Here is a 17,896-nt window from a genome sequence, read left to right on the forward strand (position 1 = left end):
ACAATTCAAAAAATAAAAAAAACGAAAAACTGGCTTCAGCCAACACCGGCCCCGTTGAAGGCCCGTCCGGCTTCAACATATTGGAAGCGGCGCCAATTTATGGATGGCCCGCTTAAAAATCCCTCCTCCGCTGGTCCTCACTTCGACGACCCTGACCATGCCGTCCTCTCCTGCGTGAGTGGCGATGATCCTCCCTATCAGCCATTGTTGAGGCGGCAGGTTGTCCTCGGCGACGACGACCAGTTGTCCTTCCTGGATGTTGGGCTGCTCCTGGTGCCACTTGCCCCGAATTTGCAGGCCCAGCACATAATCCAGGGACCATCGCCGCCAGAACATTTGCCTGGCTGACGAGACAAGTTGCCATCGCCGCAAGCAACTGAGACCCGCCTGGTCCGGGGTCCGGAGTGCTGGGATGGGGAATAGCGGCCCGCCTGTCAGCAGGTGCCCTGGTGTTAGCGCTTCTCCGTCGCTGGGATCGTTGGATAGCGCGCCTAGCGGCCGGGAGTTCATCGCCGCCTCGATCCCGACGAGCACCGTCTCCAGCTCTTCTGCGGTTAGGAGCGCGCTGCCCACCGCTCGTAGGAGTAGGTGCTTTGCAGTTTTCACACCTGCCTCCCAAAGCCCGCCCATGTGCGGAGCCCGAGGCGGTGTGAATGCAAACTCGCATCCGCTTCTTGACGCGAATTCGCGTATGGCGTCTGCTTCCTCCTCGATGCGCTTCCGAAGGCCCTGGAAGTGGCGACTGGCTCCGACGAAGTTCGTCGCGTTGTCGCAGTGGACTGTGCGAGGGCATCCTCGGCGCCCAACGAACCTTTGGAAGGCCAATAAAAAGGAGTTAGTGGTTAAATCTGAAACAATTTCTAGATGAACCGCTTTGGACGCAAAACAAACAAAAAGCGCTATGTAGGACTTATAAGGAGGCCTTCCACGAATTTTCAATGTCGTATAGACGGGGCCACAAAAATCAACGCCACAGATACTAAATGGGCGGAGAGCACGGAGACGATCTGCGGGTAAATTTCCCATAATTTGTGTCATTAGTCGAGGCTTGCATTTAAAGCAGCGAATACAGGATCGAACTATTTGACTGCAGACCTCCTGAGCGTTTACGATCCAAATACGCTGTCGAAGGAGACTCACAAGTGCTCGTGGCCCGACATGAAAATTGGTTAGATGCAAATGCCGGACATAGCTCTGCACAAATTGGGAGCATTTTGTCAACAGCAGGGGAAACTTGGCATCGTACGTTATAGGAGCATTTGCTAATCGCCCCCCAACTCGCAACAACGAAAATTTACACCAAGTGCCTGAGTCTTCATGAATGAATGGGTTCAATCGTTGAAGACTTGGGCCAACTCTGGAGTTCTTCCGAACTTTTTCAAGAACTTCGTGATACTCGTGTTTCTGGATGGTCTCGACAATTTTTAAGAAGGCTTCGTTGTACTCATTCGGAGACAGAGTTTTTTCAAAAACTATACTCTTGTCTCTGCATTTCCTTATGAAGCGGAACATGTAACCGAACACTCTAAGCAGCTTGAGGTGTGACGAAAATCCCTCGATGACATCTACCAGTTCCGACTTCCGTACCGTGGCGGCCATCGTTACCACAGTCTTCCTTGATTCTTCAATTAGGACCTTTTCATCAAGAACGAAATGTGAATTTTTGGGCCAGGTCTCTTCTCCATTCTTCAAAAAGGATGGTCCAGTAAACCAGATTGAATCGCTAATTTCCTCTATGTCACAACCTCTTGATACAATATCTGCTGGGTTCTGGTTAGTTGGGACATGCCGCCACGTAGCTTCTCCTGACCACTCCTGAATCTCCGCTACCCTATTCGAGACGAATATCGACAAAGAAGACGGATGGGATCGAATCCAATGCAACGTAACTTCCGAGTCTGACCAATATACTATCCGTTCGATAGGGACCTTTAATAGGGGTTTGATTCTGTGACAGAGATCTGCGAGAAGGTGAGCGGCACATAACTCAAGCCTTGGGAGCGTTTTAGTCTTGAGCGGCGCTACTTTAGATTTTGACGTCAGTAATGACAGTTTAATACCTTCTGCAGTTTTGCTACGAATATAGACGCAAGCTCCATAAGCTCTCATGGATGCGTCGGCAAAGGCATGCAATTGAACCGGTGACATCGGATCGGTGTGCACATACCGCGGAATTGTTATCTCTTCCAAACGAGACAATGTATTTTTCAACTTATTCCACGCAGTTTCCAAATGCACAGGAATCGACTCATCCCAATCCAACTTGTTCAGCCAGAGTTCCTGCAATAGGATTTTTCCTCTGATTACGATAGGACTAAGCAAGCCGAGGGGGTCGAACAGCTTCGATGTCACCGATAGTATGTTCCGCTTTGTCGCTCTGAGACCCATGACGGAATTGTCAATTTCAAACTTGAAAGAATCTTCGTTAGGCAACCACGATATGCCTAACGCCTTCGTCGACTCTGAATCCGAGATCGGTATGGATTTAACTGTGCTCTCAGATGCGGTGACCTCAGGTGAGTTCGAAAACCACTTTGTCAATTCAAACCCGGCGGTTTGAAGAACCTGAGACACTTCAGACCTAATAGATCTGAGCTCCTCGACGCATGCAGCACCAGTTAGCATATCATCGACGTAAAAGTCGGATCCAATCACTTCAGCAGCTCTAGGGAATGAAAGTTTGGCAGATTCACTCAACCTTTTTAAACACCGAATCGCTAGATATGGAGCTGGACCAGTTCCATATGTTACGGTGTTGAGCTGGTATAATCTCAAGGATTCTGAGGGGTCTCTTCTCCACACTATGAGTTGAAATGGCCTATCCGCTTCATTTACCATTACTTGACGATACATTTTTTTAACATCGGCTGTCAGAGCAAACCTGTGCAGCCGGAAGCGGAGCAGTGTGGAGTATAACTCATCTTGGATAGTTGGGCCTACCATCAAGATATCATTTAGGGACACCTGAGATGACGTTTTGCAAGAGGCGTCAAACGCGACACGCAACTTAGTAGACGTACTCTGGGGCCTAAGGACACACTGATGCGGAATAACATAATGTGGAGTCAAAGGAACTCTATTGTCTGTAGGAGACATATGACCTAACGCGAGGTATTCTTCCATGAACTCGAGATACATTTTCTTTAATTCAGGATCTCGCGACAACCTTCTTTCGAGCAACAGAAATCTCCTTTTTGCAAACTCGAATGAGTTGCCCAATCCAGTGGGATCAGATTTAAACGGCAATCTAACTTCAAACCGACCTGATGGCAAAACCTGAGTGGTCTTTCTATAGTGTTCTTCACACAACTTATGCTCAGGTGATAGAATTTTCTTTATAGATGGCATTTCTTCCAGTGACCAAAACTTTTGTAGTGTGCTATCAATCGATACTAATAGCTCTTCACTACAACTGAAACTATTCACAACATCTCTTGGGGCAGACGCCTTGTATCTGCCTGAAACAACCCATCCAAGTAGGGTCTTTTGAAGAGTTGGATAGTCAGGACCTTGCTTAATTTGACCAACAGCTAAAAGCTCGAAAAATGATTCTGCTCCTATCAACATATCTATTCTTTGTGGCTTGTAGAAATAGGGGTCTGCTAATGGTACGTTCTTTGGAATTTTCCAGTCACTGATATTCACAGACTGGTCCGGATGATATCCGGATATCGATTTCAAAATCCAAAAATCGAACGAAAATTCACTACCATTTATTCGCGACTTCACCACTGTGTGTACCTTTTTCTTAACTTGAGAATTGGATTCGCCAATACCAAGTAAGTTGATACACGATTCCTCTTTACGGATCTGTAAGCGGCGAGCAAGGTCTTCTGTAACGAAATTGGCTTGAGACCCAGAGTCAAGAAGGGCTCGAGCCAAAATGTATTCACCGCTTTTCGTGCGGACACTTACGATCGACGTGGCCAAAATCACCCTGTCCAACGATGTCGCATGCATAACATGTGACGTGGAAGGCTGATCCTGACTTTTAGAGGGAGACAGACTCTATTGGGGTGGTGGCAACGCTAAGCTATTCTCGGATACGGTATATCTGTGTAGTAAAACGTGATGCGAGCGACCACAAACTCGACATTTACTTCCCTTGCATTTGGAAACCGTATGACCCTTTCGCAGACAATTGATGCACAAAGACGCAGATTTAACAAAATCGAACCTTTGCATTACTGACAGCCGACCAAACGGACTGCAGTTCGCTAGGACATGGTCTCCAGCATTGCAATAGCTACAACTTTGCACGGACTTAGAGTTGGTCGAAGAACACGAAAACGAGCTTCGATTATGTTTGCTCGGAATTAATTTATCTTGCTTTGGTTTTGATGTTTCCTCAGCAGATAAATGCTGATATCGGCGATTCAACATCTTCTCACAATCGGACCAAAGCGGCAAAGTTTCATAATCGAGCTGTTCTTCCCATTTTTGTTTAGTCACTGGGTCTACTCTGTTCAAGACGAGATAAATCAACATTGCATTGGATATTTTTGTATCATCTCCTATCGATAACAACGATCCATAAATTGATGAAACGGTATCGATAAGGCTTCTTAAGGAAGACGCTGATTGGTGCGTAATTTTTGGAAGAGTGAACAATGTTGAGATATTATTCATAAAAATCAAGCATTCGTTATCGTAGACTTTTTTAAGGCTGGCCATAGCCTTCTCATAATTGCTCGCGGTGACTTGATAAGCCTTAATAGTCCCTAAGGCTTCACCGGAGAGACACGAAATTAGGTGGTTAAATTTCTCGATAACTGGAATGCTGTCGTCTTGATGAACGAGAGTTTCAAAAAGGCTGATGAAATTTTTAAACTCCGAATATTTGCCGCTGAACTTTGGCAAGGCCAAATTCGGAAGTCGAGCTCGAGTTGGGGCTACAGAAGCTGATCCGGAAATTTTTGGATCGCTTGCTGTCTTCAAGGCCGACAAAAGCGACATTAATTTTGCCTTGGTAACAATTGATAGCTCCTCCAACTCATCTCTAAATTCATCGCCATCATCTATATCTTCTATCTCTTCTTGCAATAGATTTGCCTTATTAATTGCAGCGTTTAACGTATCTAATCTACATTTTAATTCTTCTTCTTTAATCGCGATCGCGCCAGAATCGAGTCGATCACTTAATCGGCGAATGCTTTTTACTCGATTTTGTAACTTGGCTTTCAAGTCTTCAAGCAGGTTACTTTTTGGCTTTTCTTGGCTCATTTTTGAATTAAATTATCAAAAACCAAATTTATTAAAGTAAATTATTAAAGGACCAAGTGTGAAAAATTTAAATGAGATTAATTTTCGAACTAAACCACAAAAAAATAATAATTTATTAATTATTAAATTTGTTCGAAAAAAAAATTATTAAATAATTATTATTATTAAATAATTATTTAAAAGCGAGAAACAACGAAAATAATTTTTAAATTGAATATCGAGGCACGAAGTATCAAAATTAATAGTGGGTGCAAACGACGGCGAAAAACAATATACCCAACCGAATGCGGGGTAGCGCGTCACTTGACGGTCCGTTAACCTGTAGCGCGCCCAAATGACAAGAACCCAACAACAACAACAACGCTGCTAGCGGCGACCAAGCGAAAGCGAAAACGAAAAAAGTTTACCGCTGCAGCTGCTTGTATATAAGGGCTTATATATTTGTGTATAACGGCTCAGATTAACTTCCCAACTATTAACTTGCGAGGTTTTGACGATAATTAAAAACAAGGGGGGCGACAGTGATTGCAATAATTTAACACAATTAAACAAAAGTTGCATCCAAAGGCGGTTCAAATAGTATACAGAAATTTAGCACTTGTAAATATATTAGGTATTTATATATATATATAATGGCTTTAATATTTTGCTACTTTTTTGGCATTATTTAAATTGTTTAAATTTTAATTTGCATGCAATCTAGCTCTACTATTTTGTACATATGTGCCAAGAATTGAAAGCGAGGTGCAATTTTTCAGCACTAGACAATTAACGAATATTTCTAGTTTTTTGTCAAAAACTCAGCTTTCAATTTTTTGCACAAATACCTTTGGTTCTTCGTTTGGATCTTTCAATCCAGCTGCCACTTTCCTTTTGCAACTCGAACAATCGCAGGGCATCCCTCGTCGGTGGCAGAAACGTCGAATTAGGTATTTAATTTCGCGACCGGCACGAGTGAATTTGCTGTTGTTTTTTAATAATTAAAAACACCACACGTCGCGGGCAACTTGTATGTACTTCACAAGAACTTTATATTTTTGTGCAATTTTTATAGCAAGAAAAAACCACAAGAAAAAAAATCACTTGCAATTGTTTGTTATTTGTGTCACTGTCACTTTTAAAAAATTGTTGCCTTTTATTTAATTAATTAGTCCACCCGGGGGCGCCATGAAAAATTAGAAGCGTTTTTCTAATTATTAAAAACCGAAACTTGGGTGGCTAATTAATAAATTTATTGGCAAAACGACCACGAAACGAAAAATAATGCGTGCGCTCGATCGAACTCAATTTCAACGAATGCTCTATTCTCCACAATCATACTTAAGCCTAGCTTACCGAAGGTTGGCGAAGACGGAGCGAACTCGCAGAGAGCGAACAAAAGCTTTATTGCGCTCCCGCCTTCGCCCTAAACTAACTTACAGTAAACTTCAAATTCAACGATACTTATTCTAACAATTCAAAAAATAAAAAAAACGAAAAACTGGCTTCAGCCAACACCCCATATTTCTATTCCATATGTCCAGATTGGTCTTATTATTGTTTTATAGATTAGTAACTTGTTTGATACGTTTAAGTTTGATTGTCTTCCCAGAAGCCAACGGAGTTGTCGAAATTTGTTTTCGAGCAAAAGGGTATTATAATTTCAGTCAGAAGTTTGCAACGCAGTGAAGGAGACACCTCAGACCCCATAAAGTATATATATTCTTGATCAGCATCACTAGTAGAATCAGAATACGTCTGTACGTCTGTCCGTCTGTCCGTCTGTCCGTTTCCGCGCAAACTAGTCTCTCAGTTTTAAAGCTATCTTTCTGAAACTTTTCCAAAAGGTGTGTAGTCTATTATAGTCCGAACAAAGTACCCTGAAAGGTTCAAGCACGTCATAATTAGATCTACAAAGATTTAAAACTAAAAGAACATAATTTCTAGTAAATCTACTTGGAACCGAGAAATTTAGTCTATTTAACAAGTAAGCACTGTCAATTTCACCACGTATAAGATTGTGAATGAACACAGTATTAAGCATCGTTCTACGATTAGTAAGGGAGGCCAAGTTAATAAGAAGCAATCTATTAGGATAGGAGGGTAGGTTTGCATTCCAATTTAGGCGGCGTAGGGCAAAAATTAAAAAGCTTTTTTGGACTGATCAGCGTGAACTTCTTATTGGGGACTCCATAAGGGGTCTACTTCTCAAGGATTGGTCGGACCAACGGTATAAATAAAGTCTTGGTAACGTAAGGATCCTCAAATTCCTTCGACCATCGTTTAATAAATCCAAGCGTTCCCCTAGCTTTATTAACCATGTTCGAAAAATGAAGTGAAAATTTAAGCTTAGGGTCCAAAAGGACGCCAAGATCGTCAACAAGCGTTATTCTCCCACTTAGCGAATAGGTGACATTATGCGGATTGACCCGACAAAACGTCATCAGCTTGCACTTAGTGCTGTTTAAATTTAATAAGTTATCGTGACACCAGTTTTGAAAATTTCTTAGGTCTGCTTGAAGGTTTAAATGACAGGAGTATTCATCATATTGCAGACACAGTTTTACATCATCCGCGTACATAAGTACTCGGGAACAATGACCAAAGGAAGATCATTAATGAACAGGGTAAAAAGTAATGGTCCCAGTTGGCTTCCTTGTGGTACACCAAAGGTATCTATTTAAGGAGAGGAGACTCTTTGTGTCCGGCCACTGAGATAACTAAAGATCCAATTTAAAAGAGCAGCTGGAAGCCGATGGAAAGTGATTTACAGAGTCAGATGCTTTACTGAAGTCTTTGTAAATTACATCAGTTTGAGAATGATTTTTAAATCTTTTAAAGCCTTTATCACAAAGGACTTGAGCTCTAAAAGTTTCGTTGTAGTATACCTGCGCTAGGAGTTATTGCTTGTTCAAAAAGCTTTGGAATTGCTGACAATTTAGAAATAACTCTATAATTGCTTGCATCCGACTTATTCCCCTTTTTGTGAAGGGGAATAACAAATGACTCCTTCCCTTTGTAGGGATTGGGTAGCTTGAGAAGGGGTTTACACACTGAATTAGCGCAGTACTTAAGACACAACGCCTCTTCAGGGCAGATAGAGCGCTGGTCTCCGAACCGGAAGACCTGGGTTCGATTCCCAGGCTCCCCGAGAAAAAGAAACGGTCTCTTTTTTCAAATCTCCATAATTTCTAGGCTTTACCGCTCATCTAACAATAGTAACAAATTTCGGCTCCCCGGACCCGCACACCCCCTCGTCCGCTTTACTATGGACAAGATAATAAAGCATTCGCCACTCCTAAATGGCTCCTAAATACTGCCGGGTGGAGTGAAGAAGGTCTTTATTTTTAAAGATACGCCCAGGAATCCCGTCAGGACCTGGAGAGTAAACTGGTGTAACACAATGAATATCCAAAAGAAGGGAGCTTTCGTTTAAAGTGGGACGACTTAGGTATGACGTATAAATGTGATTCACTTGAATGAGACCCTGAGGCTAGTGCCTGATCAGTATTTGCCGTCATATTTGCAAACGAAAGTGAAGGCGGAAAGAATTGATCTGCGCTTAGTCTTAACGGACTGAATAATAGTTAAGCACGGTAAAGTTCGCCCGAACACTTTTGTATTTGCCAAAAACAGGCTGAAAACATGAAACCTTATATTTTTTATAAAGTCTGGACTTAAAAAATGTAAGGCGAGTCAACTCTTTGCTAAACCAAGGTGGTTGATTGGATGTCGACGGATTATACAACAGAACACAAACAGTTTGACTGCGGAATAAAAAATTGTAATGGCATCTTCCATATTATTACAGAAAGAGAGATCGGACGAGTCAGTACCAAATATTAAGTCTCAGAAAGTTAGTCTTGCGAAAACAATGAATTCGCTTAGCTGTCTTTACAGAATTATCTTTAACTGTTATACCAGTGTCGATAGCCACATTGAAAAAATATGGTACTGATCTTCAGGCAGCTTAAGTGGTGTTGCTCTGAAAAAAAATACACTTTCCTTTCATCTCGTTCGCAATATCGCGACAAGCTTCGCAGCAGAACTGCATACCAAGGCCTTTACCAAGGTCATCACTTGTCCGCCCTGTGAATTCAGCGCACTTAGTGTGCACCATCTTGTCACAAAGCCTTGCTGGCTTAGTTAGTTTGGTCTGTTTAGACTTTATTACCTGAATATAAAATCCATTTAATAATGAATATAAGTTTTAACTAATACGGACCACTGTGTCAAGAAAAAAAATAATCGAAATTTGTAAGCGAGCCATTCAAAAATACCGCCAGAGCGTCTAAATTGCACGCCTGGAACTTTCTGGTTTGTTTGTACAAAAAAAAAAAAATAAAGAGAAAGAGCGGGAGAGCGTTGACGGACGAAGCGCAAAAGAAAATCAAAAGAACAAAAAACAAATTATTAAAGTTTTAGCTACGTAGTAAATAATCACACGCGATCGAACGGTTTCGAGAACCAAACGTATAAAGAAAATGAAATATTCAAATTTAAATTCAACAGTCATTAAAAAACTCTAAATTTCAAAAATTAGCATTTCGGGTGAAAAACAACGATTTTACCATTTTTTCCCGTATTTTTCCGTTAATTCTCAATAGATTTTTCGATATTTCCTATCGTAACTTCATGATACATTTGCCCAATGTTTATGAAATTTCTACTCGATTCAAGGGTATTTAAAAAAATCCATGTTCTAAAGATCATGGTCGTGGGATAAAAAGACCTTACAGTTGCAAAAAATGATAATAGAAAAAAAATAACAAAGTCTAAGAATATAGACGGTTCCGGACGGATGTGAATGTTACTCGTGGTAGAAATTTTTTAAATGGGAGGAATCGAGATTTTAATCTCTTATCTTAAAAATTAAAAAAAATGATCATATAAAAATTTAGTTAAAACATACCTATTTGGATATAACTTGGCATATTTTGTTTGCCACAAAGACGCAAAAGATCCTCCAAGTTTTTTTATGTATCCATGGAGTATACAATCGGATTCTTTTTCATCTGTATCAAAATGTTGCTTTTGCTTTGCTTTCCTTTTTTGTTCAACTCTGTCAGTCTCAGAGTTGACTGTTTCAAATACAGTTTCCGAAACTTCCTGTTGCCACCTATAAAAGCAAAAGTGAAAAATGAATATCTTGATCAGCATCCTAGATAGACGTAATTACAAATAAAATTTCATACAATCACTGGACAACATTATATTGTATATTTGAAAAATTGTTTTCTTACGTTCAAGCATTAAGATTTCGATATGGCAATTTTATTTGATTTTTGATATAACAAAGTATTCGGAAATAAGAATTAGTTTCATAAAATCGGTCGACTATTTCATATATTAGCAAGGGCGCCCATAGCTTCGCATGCGAAAAAAAATTTCGATTGCCTTTAGGTAGGTAGCCATGTTTAAAACACGAATTAATCCTTATTTCCACACCATGGCTATGGTGTTATAATCAACATCATAATTTGAATCATGTGGGCTCCTATTATTTATCAAAAAGTTTCAAAGTAGTATTTGTTTACCATGTTCTAGTACCTGAACTAGTACACGGTGGATTAAAATGTATAGGGGGCGAAATAATTTTTTGAACACTGAAATATGAATATGCGGTTTCAAGCTAACATATGGTATTTCTTTTTTTTAACAGGATGAGACACGGAGAGACATTAAACGCAAGTAAGCACTATACTGAATTTCGTTTAAACTTTAATGTATGAAAATAAAAATTACACTGTGCGACAAAAAAATGTTTAAGTTGATTTTTCTTATTTTTCACTTCTACTAATCAAAATGAGAATATAAGTTTGTGGATTTGTTAATATCAATAGCCAATCAGCTTTTACGCACACTCAAATGTCTCAAAAACGCTCGTTTTTGCATATTTCACAGCCTTATAATCACATATTGGGGAAATATTTTTTCACCGTTATAAGCGCTCATGCAAGTTCAATATCTATTAATTAAAATGTATTAAGCAAATATACCGCTAGGCTTTTATCTTAATGCTTTAACATTTTTTTCTCCCAGCTCTATACTCTGGGCGACTACGTATGGAACTTATTACGCGATGATACCTCTGAAAAAGCTAAAAAAATCAGGAAAAAAATTCAATTTTAAAAAAAATAATGGTTTATTGGAAGTAAAAAAAAAATAATATTTTGTGTTAATTATTTTCATAATAATAATTTCATAAAAATTACCAGGAAAAAAGAAATCGTATCACTTTAAAGGTGGCATAGATATTTTTGTGCATAATTTATGCACCTTAACGAAAACAATCAAAAAAGTAACTTAAACAAAGATTTTGTTAAATTTTGTCGCACAGTGTTATGCATGAAGAAAACGTAGCTTTTAATTTGTATACCCTTGCAGAGCAAAGCGTATTATTATTTCAGTCAGAAGTTTGCAACGCAGTGAAGGAGACACCTAAAACCCCATAAAGTATAGGTTAATAAGTCGTTTTTGTATTTCGCTTAGCATTTTTTTATTTGTTCTAAACTTTTTCCAGTTAAGGATAATTTATGATTTGCTTATTACTATTTTATTTATTAATATTGACTCTTTCGAGCCAAGTATAATTTTTAATTACTATGTATTTTAATTTTTCGCAAGCTTTGGGTTGCGGAGCGTAATTTGGACTAATCTAATCTTTACCACGGCTGCAGTTCCAAACCTACATCGAGCGACAGCGCTAAGTGCCCTGTCAGCACTTTGCCTCTGCCCGGCAACGTTCACTTGTGGCAGGTGTGCCGAAGTTGGCCAGGCGGCGTTGGCCCCTGAAATGCGCGACCTTGCGCGTGTGGGGCACCTTATCCGGTACGCAACCTTGCATTTTTTCTGCTTTTTGGCTGCGCGTTTTAACTCTTCCCAACTTTAAGTCCCGGCCCGGTGACCTGTCGATTCTATGTCTTCGTCGCTCCTTGGCTTAGAAGTGTAATTGGCCGTCTGGTGATGGTGGACTACCCAGGCCACACAGCTTAAGGATAGGGCGGCGCAGAAAATGATGTTGTTGCCGAGAAGAGATCCTATTGTAATTTTTTACCTTAGAGTCCCGATATGGTAGAAATTTCTCAAGTTCAGCTCGTGGAGAAACGGGAGGCTGAGTCGATTTCGATGAGCTGTAATATTTACCAGGGTCATGGCTGAGACCGCAGGCTGTATCCTCGAACTTCCCAGTTGGTTTATGTACCAGGTGCCGTTGAGTGATACCTTGCTAGAATAGGTTACAAGGTATGACCAAATATTTTTTGCTTCAAGCCGAATTTATTGTCACTTTGGTGTCGTTGATAATGAGGGTGCCGTGGTCTACTACAGTGACTGGACTCAAGTGACCTGGAAGAGTGAAGCCTTGCCACGCCTACATTAGCTTTGCAGCCTCCGATGTTGACAATTCGTGCTGCACAATCGGCAACTAGGTCTTTATTCTCGAAGTCCAAGAACTTGTTGTGGTGCTGAGCCGGGTAAACTATTATTTTTTACATACTCTAAGCTAATAGGGGAATTTATTGAAGAAGAGTATTATTTCTGAATTTTGAAAAAAGCCTATGCTAGATACTTCTAATATTTCTACTAACTACTACTTGTCTTTAAATTCGCTTATGTCGTCGCTATCTAGAAAAGCTGGGCTAACGATGCTAAGTTTGGCTAGGGTTAGCCCCAGCAAAATATTTTCTAAGTCTGTGGTAACAATTCGGTTTAAAATGATTTTTAAAGGATGTGTCTCTTCGTCTCTGCCAACTTTTTAAACGTTCATGAAATGTAATATTTAACTTAGATTGTTCCTATTCAGCGTTATTTAATTGGTTTTGATAAAACTTTATTTCCTCCTAATCATTAAAGTCGGGAGTTTCTGAAATGACTTTAAGTGCTGTTCCGATCAAGTTAATGATCCTATTATCCCTGTGGTAGACTTTCAGAGTAGCAACTAATTTGCGAATGTGTCCTAAGTCAGTGGTTATTACTTGCGTCCTATGGTGATTCGTGAAGGTCCTTGTCATTGCTTTCGTCTGGTCCGCATCGTCCTCGTAGGTTGTCAAGTTCGTTGAATGTCGTAGGTATCCGTAACTATCCCAAATAACGATATCACCGTTCTCTATGGGAATGTAGTCCGCGTTCGTGTAGCTGTTGAGTTTGACCGTCGCGTTGGTCATGGCAACAGTTAGCGTAAGTAGTAAAAAATAAAAAATATTTGTTAAACCTAAAAAGAGAATGTAAGGGTAACATAGAATTAAATGATAACCATTATCGCAAATTGTCCCTTTGGACCACCCTCCCTTTAATACGAAGGGTGGTCCCCAGGTCTGCTTCGATTGTTTCTTCAGAGCACAAAGGTAACAGTTTATTTCCCAGGCGTTTATTTACATTTAGAAGGCCTAAAATGAGACCTATCTTTGGGAGTGGATTGCAAGTAGGGAAGTAAATGAATCTTAGTGATTCTTTTTGCATGCTATTAGGAAATTATTGAGCAATAAAAATCAGTCAAGTTTTTTGAAAAATATTGTAATTAAGCCCATTTATGATCAATAATGGGAGTTGTGTTTTGAGGGATGAACTTTGCGCCGTGCAGTCTCCAGGTCCAGGATCTCGTCTTAAACAAAAAACAGCAATTCGACATTAAACTTAAAGGTACAGCGCACAACATGAATTATTTCCTATTTGAAAAAAAAATTTTACATAAAAAAATTTGAGGTTAAAAAAAATGTTAAAAAAAAAACACTTTTTTTCGACTTTGTTCGTAAAAAAAACATGTTCTAACAAACAAATATGAAAAACCGTTATATTCATGTTGTGGAGAATTTTATTTCAAACATAATGCAAAAAGCCGCATTCGATTTAAATAAAATCTCTGAAATGTACATTGCACGGCGACTTTGAAAACACGACTTTTCAGTAGAAGCGTTAAAAGTTTACGTTGTGCCATTTCAGCCATTGACACGCAGTCACCAAATTGCGTATTACTTTGGTAATAAGTACCGGACGGCTTTATGCTTTTAAAGCCTTATTCCCAGACATATTTAGAGTACATGACGCAAAAAAAAAATGTTCGAAAAAAAAAAATTTCACTTAAGGGGTATATACCTTCTTTGTCAAAGAATAAGAGGAAAGTTCGGATTTTTTTTTAGGTGTGTAGCAATTATTTAATTACACGGATGTTTTAATTTTTTGATATTACACTTTATTAACAATGTTTGTGCAAAATTTCGTGGAAAAATATTAAATAGTTTTTAAGGGGTGGCTGTTTCCCATAGAGGCTTTTTTTGTAGAGCCTTGCGGTGAAACCATAAAAGTAAAACAATTTCATTAGTTTAGTGTAATTCCTTGTGCTTGAACGATCGTTTTTAAGATTTTTTTTATGCATACGGGAACGTTTTATGCTAAAAATGAACTTTTTGGTCTCTAGAAATTTCACTAAAAAATTCATTTCGGCGAAAAAAAAGTTTGTGCGTGAAAAGTCGATCGTTCAAGCACAGAAAAATTTCATTACGAACATTTGAAAAAAAAAATTGAAGTAAATCGGTTCAGTATGGTAATGGTATTAACCCCTGAATTGTTGACAGCTGCTTTGCTTGCACGTGTTTTGGATCGTCTTCGATTTTTACCTATTCAAAAAAATGGATCAAAGAACCTGTATCAAATTTTGTGTGAAAAACTAAATTAAGTGCGTGGATGCATTCCGAATGTTGACTGTGGCATACGGAGCATCTACCTTGGACCGAAGCAACGTTTATCGGTGGAACAAAATGTTCTCAGAAGGCCGAGAAGATGTGAACGACGAAGAGCGTGCCGGACGCCCGAGCACTTCAACAACAGACGAAAAAATTAATGAAGTGGAGAAGTTGCTGAGGACCTAAACATATCGATTGGCTCGTGCCATTCGATTTTTATCAATGATTTGGGCATAAGATGGGTCGCCGCAAAATTCGTACTAAAATTGCTCAAATGCGACCAAAAATAGCATCGCATGAACATTGCTAATGAGATGTTAAACTCTGTCCGCGACGACCCAAATTTGCTCCAGGGGGTCATAACTGGTGACGTGGGTTTATGGTTACGACGTGGAAACCAAAGCTGAATCATCTCAATGGAAGCGCACCAAGATCGGTCGAATGTGAAAGTTTTGCTGACAGTTTTCTTTGATTGCAGGGGCGTGGTGCATCATAAGTTCTTGCCACAGGGAAGAACGGTCAATAAGGAATATTACCTGCAAGTTATGCGCAATTTGCGCGAAGCAATCGGCCAGAAACGCCCGGATTTGTGGGAGAACGAAAATTGGCTTTTGCACCACGATAACGCCCCTGCTCACACATCGTTGCTTGTGCGCGACTTTTTGGCCAAAAACAACACACTTATGATGCCGCAGCCACCGTGTTCCCCAGATCTGGCCCCCTGTGACTTGTTCCTAAACTGAAGAGGCCCATGAAAGGACGACGTTACGCTACGCTTGACGAGATAAAGACGGCATCGAAGGAGGAGCTGAACAAGATAAAAAAAATTATTTTTTGAAGTGCTTCAAAGATTGGAAAAACCGTTGGCACAAGTGCATAAAATCTCATGGGGATTACTTTGAAGGGGACAAAGTAGATATTCATGAATAAATAAATAATTTAAAAAAAAAACACAAAATTCGGGATACTTTTGGAACACACCTCGTATTGCATTTACCACCTCCTGATTGATTACATCTTGAATTGTGTGAATTAGGTTATTACGGTCGGAGAACTTTATTATGTGTCTCTTTTTATGTTTAAATAAAACGTCGTTTTACGTAAAACGTAAAGCGTCCTGCAAGGGATTTTTTTCCGTCCGCCACAAGGCTTTCTTTACCTGGCTTGTAAATTACTTTTGCTCCATTATCATCTATAAAACCTTTCCAGCGCTTTAGTTTCGCACTGGGATTTTTATCCGACACCGCAAACGTTAACGGCTGGTGATCAGTATAAATGCGTAAATCTTTCACTCCGTATAGGTGGTTGCGGATATTTTTTAGGGGCCAGACTATGGCAAGTAGCTCCAGTACGTTTGTTGCGAAGTTCTTTTCGTTATCACGTAACGTGCGGGGTATCATTGTAATGGAGCGTTCCTCTTGGGATAGTACCGCCTCCAGACCAAGACCTGAAGCGTCCGTTGTTAAATCGAACGCCTTTGTAAAGTCAGGGTTTGCCAGAAAAACATCTTCTGATGCTAAAATTTCTTTTAATTTATAAAATCCTTTTTTCTGCTGTTCATCATTTCAATATCAATTTATACTTGCTTATTATTCCTTTTTCCCCATTTAGGATTCCCGTGAGGAGTCCCCTATTGATGCAAAACCTTTAATAAAGCATCTATAGTAGCTTGCTAGTCCCAAAATGGATCGGAATTCGGTGAAATTCCTTGATAGCCTTGACCTTTTAGGTGAGATTCGTAGGCCCCCTTCTAAAAATCAAAGTATTCAACGCTTTTTTTGTATGTCGTTAACGTGGTCTTCCTTTGTCTTCGAAAAAATTTTTACGTCATCGGCATACACATAGCATGTCTTTTAAACTTTTTCCCGTAAGACATCATCAATAGCCCTTTTAAATATGCTTGGAGAATTTTTAAGGCCGAACGGCAATCTACAGAATTATTATTTACTGTTATTTATTGAGAATGTTGTCTTTTCCCTATCGCTTAAAAAACTGGGACTTGCCCATATTTGATAATATGGTCGAAATTGCGGGAATAGGATTGTTGTAGGGTGATTTAGATGGCCTTACAATACCGTCCGCTAGAAATTGTTTAACCTCTGCGTTCACAAATTCTGTTACACCCATGGGGTGCGGGTACGACTTGGAGTACACGGGTTCTCCATCTGTATTTATTGTGGTTATAGTATTTATTATAACAAAATCAATTTTTACGGTGAATTAAAGTATGTAATTTAAACTTAAATAGAAGACTTTAGAAAATTCATGGAATAACAAAAATTTCTTATCTTGCACACCAAGTAAAACCCACGGCTTCTTTTGAATTTTTATACCTTAGTAGAGGGTATTATAATTTCAATCAGAAGTTTTTGTTTTTTCGATTAGCATCACTTTCTGAATCGGGATAAGTCTGTTTCTATGTAAACTAGTCTCTCAGTTGTCGAGCTATCTTGCGGAATGAAGATGGCTTCGGCAAGCTGAAGCTTATATACCCTTGCAGTCATCAAATACGTCGAACAAAATAAATAAAGGCTAAACAACATTCAAATTATGGCGATTTTTCTACTAATCGTCTATATTTTGACGATTGTTCAAATGACAGCTATATCAAAATTGGAGAGAGTCATAAGAAAAGTCTATATTCCAAGAATTATGATTGTCTAATGAAAAACAACGATGTTATCATTTTTTTCGTTAATTAATTACATACATTTTTTATCTTTCCTATGGCAGTCATATGATATAGTTGTCTGATTTTTATGAAATCTTTTTCACAGTTCAAGGTTAGTTAAAAAACTTGGACTTGATAGTCAAATCATGGTTGTGCAATAAAAAACAACGACGGTATCAATTTATTTCCATTAATTTAATATAGATTTTTCGATCTGTGGCAGTCATATATCTGTCGCTTGGGGCAATGTCCGGACTATAAGGTGGATGCAATAACACTTCCCAACCAAGCTCCCGTAGCTTGTGACGCGTCACCAAAGATGTATGGGGCCTGGCGTTGTCAT

At 39.4% G+C, this 17,896-nt stretch overlaps 1 protein-coding gene across 2 annotated transcripts in view; it reads right to left on the reverse strand.

The window, feature by feature from the left end:
- LOC108101714 (G protein-coupled receptor kinase 1) overlaps positions 1–17,896 on the reverse strand; it is a 253,093-nt gene that overhangs the window by 23,521 nt on the left and 211,676 nt on the right. For both annotated transcript variants that reach the window (XM_043208597.1, XM_043208595.1), the window contains one exon: positions 10,115–10,321. In XM_043208597.1, coding sequence (XP_043064532.1) covers positions 10,115–10,321 — 207 coding nt within the window. The remainder of the gene's footprint in view (positions 1–10,114; positions 10,322–17,896) is intronic.

This window comes from Drosophila ficusphila, unplaced genomic scaffold, assembly GCF_018152265.1.
Source record: "Drosophila ficusphila isolate 14025-0441.05 unplaced genomic scaffold, ASM1815226v1 contig_580, whole genome shotgun sequence".
NCBI classification, from domain to species: Eukaryota; Metazoa; Arthropoda; class Insecta; order Diptera; family Drosophilidae; genus Drosophila; species Drosophila ficusphila.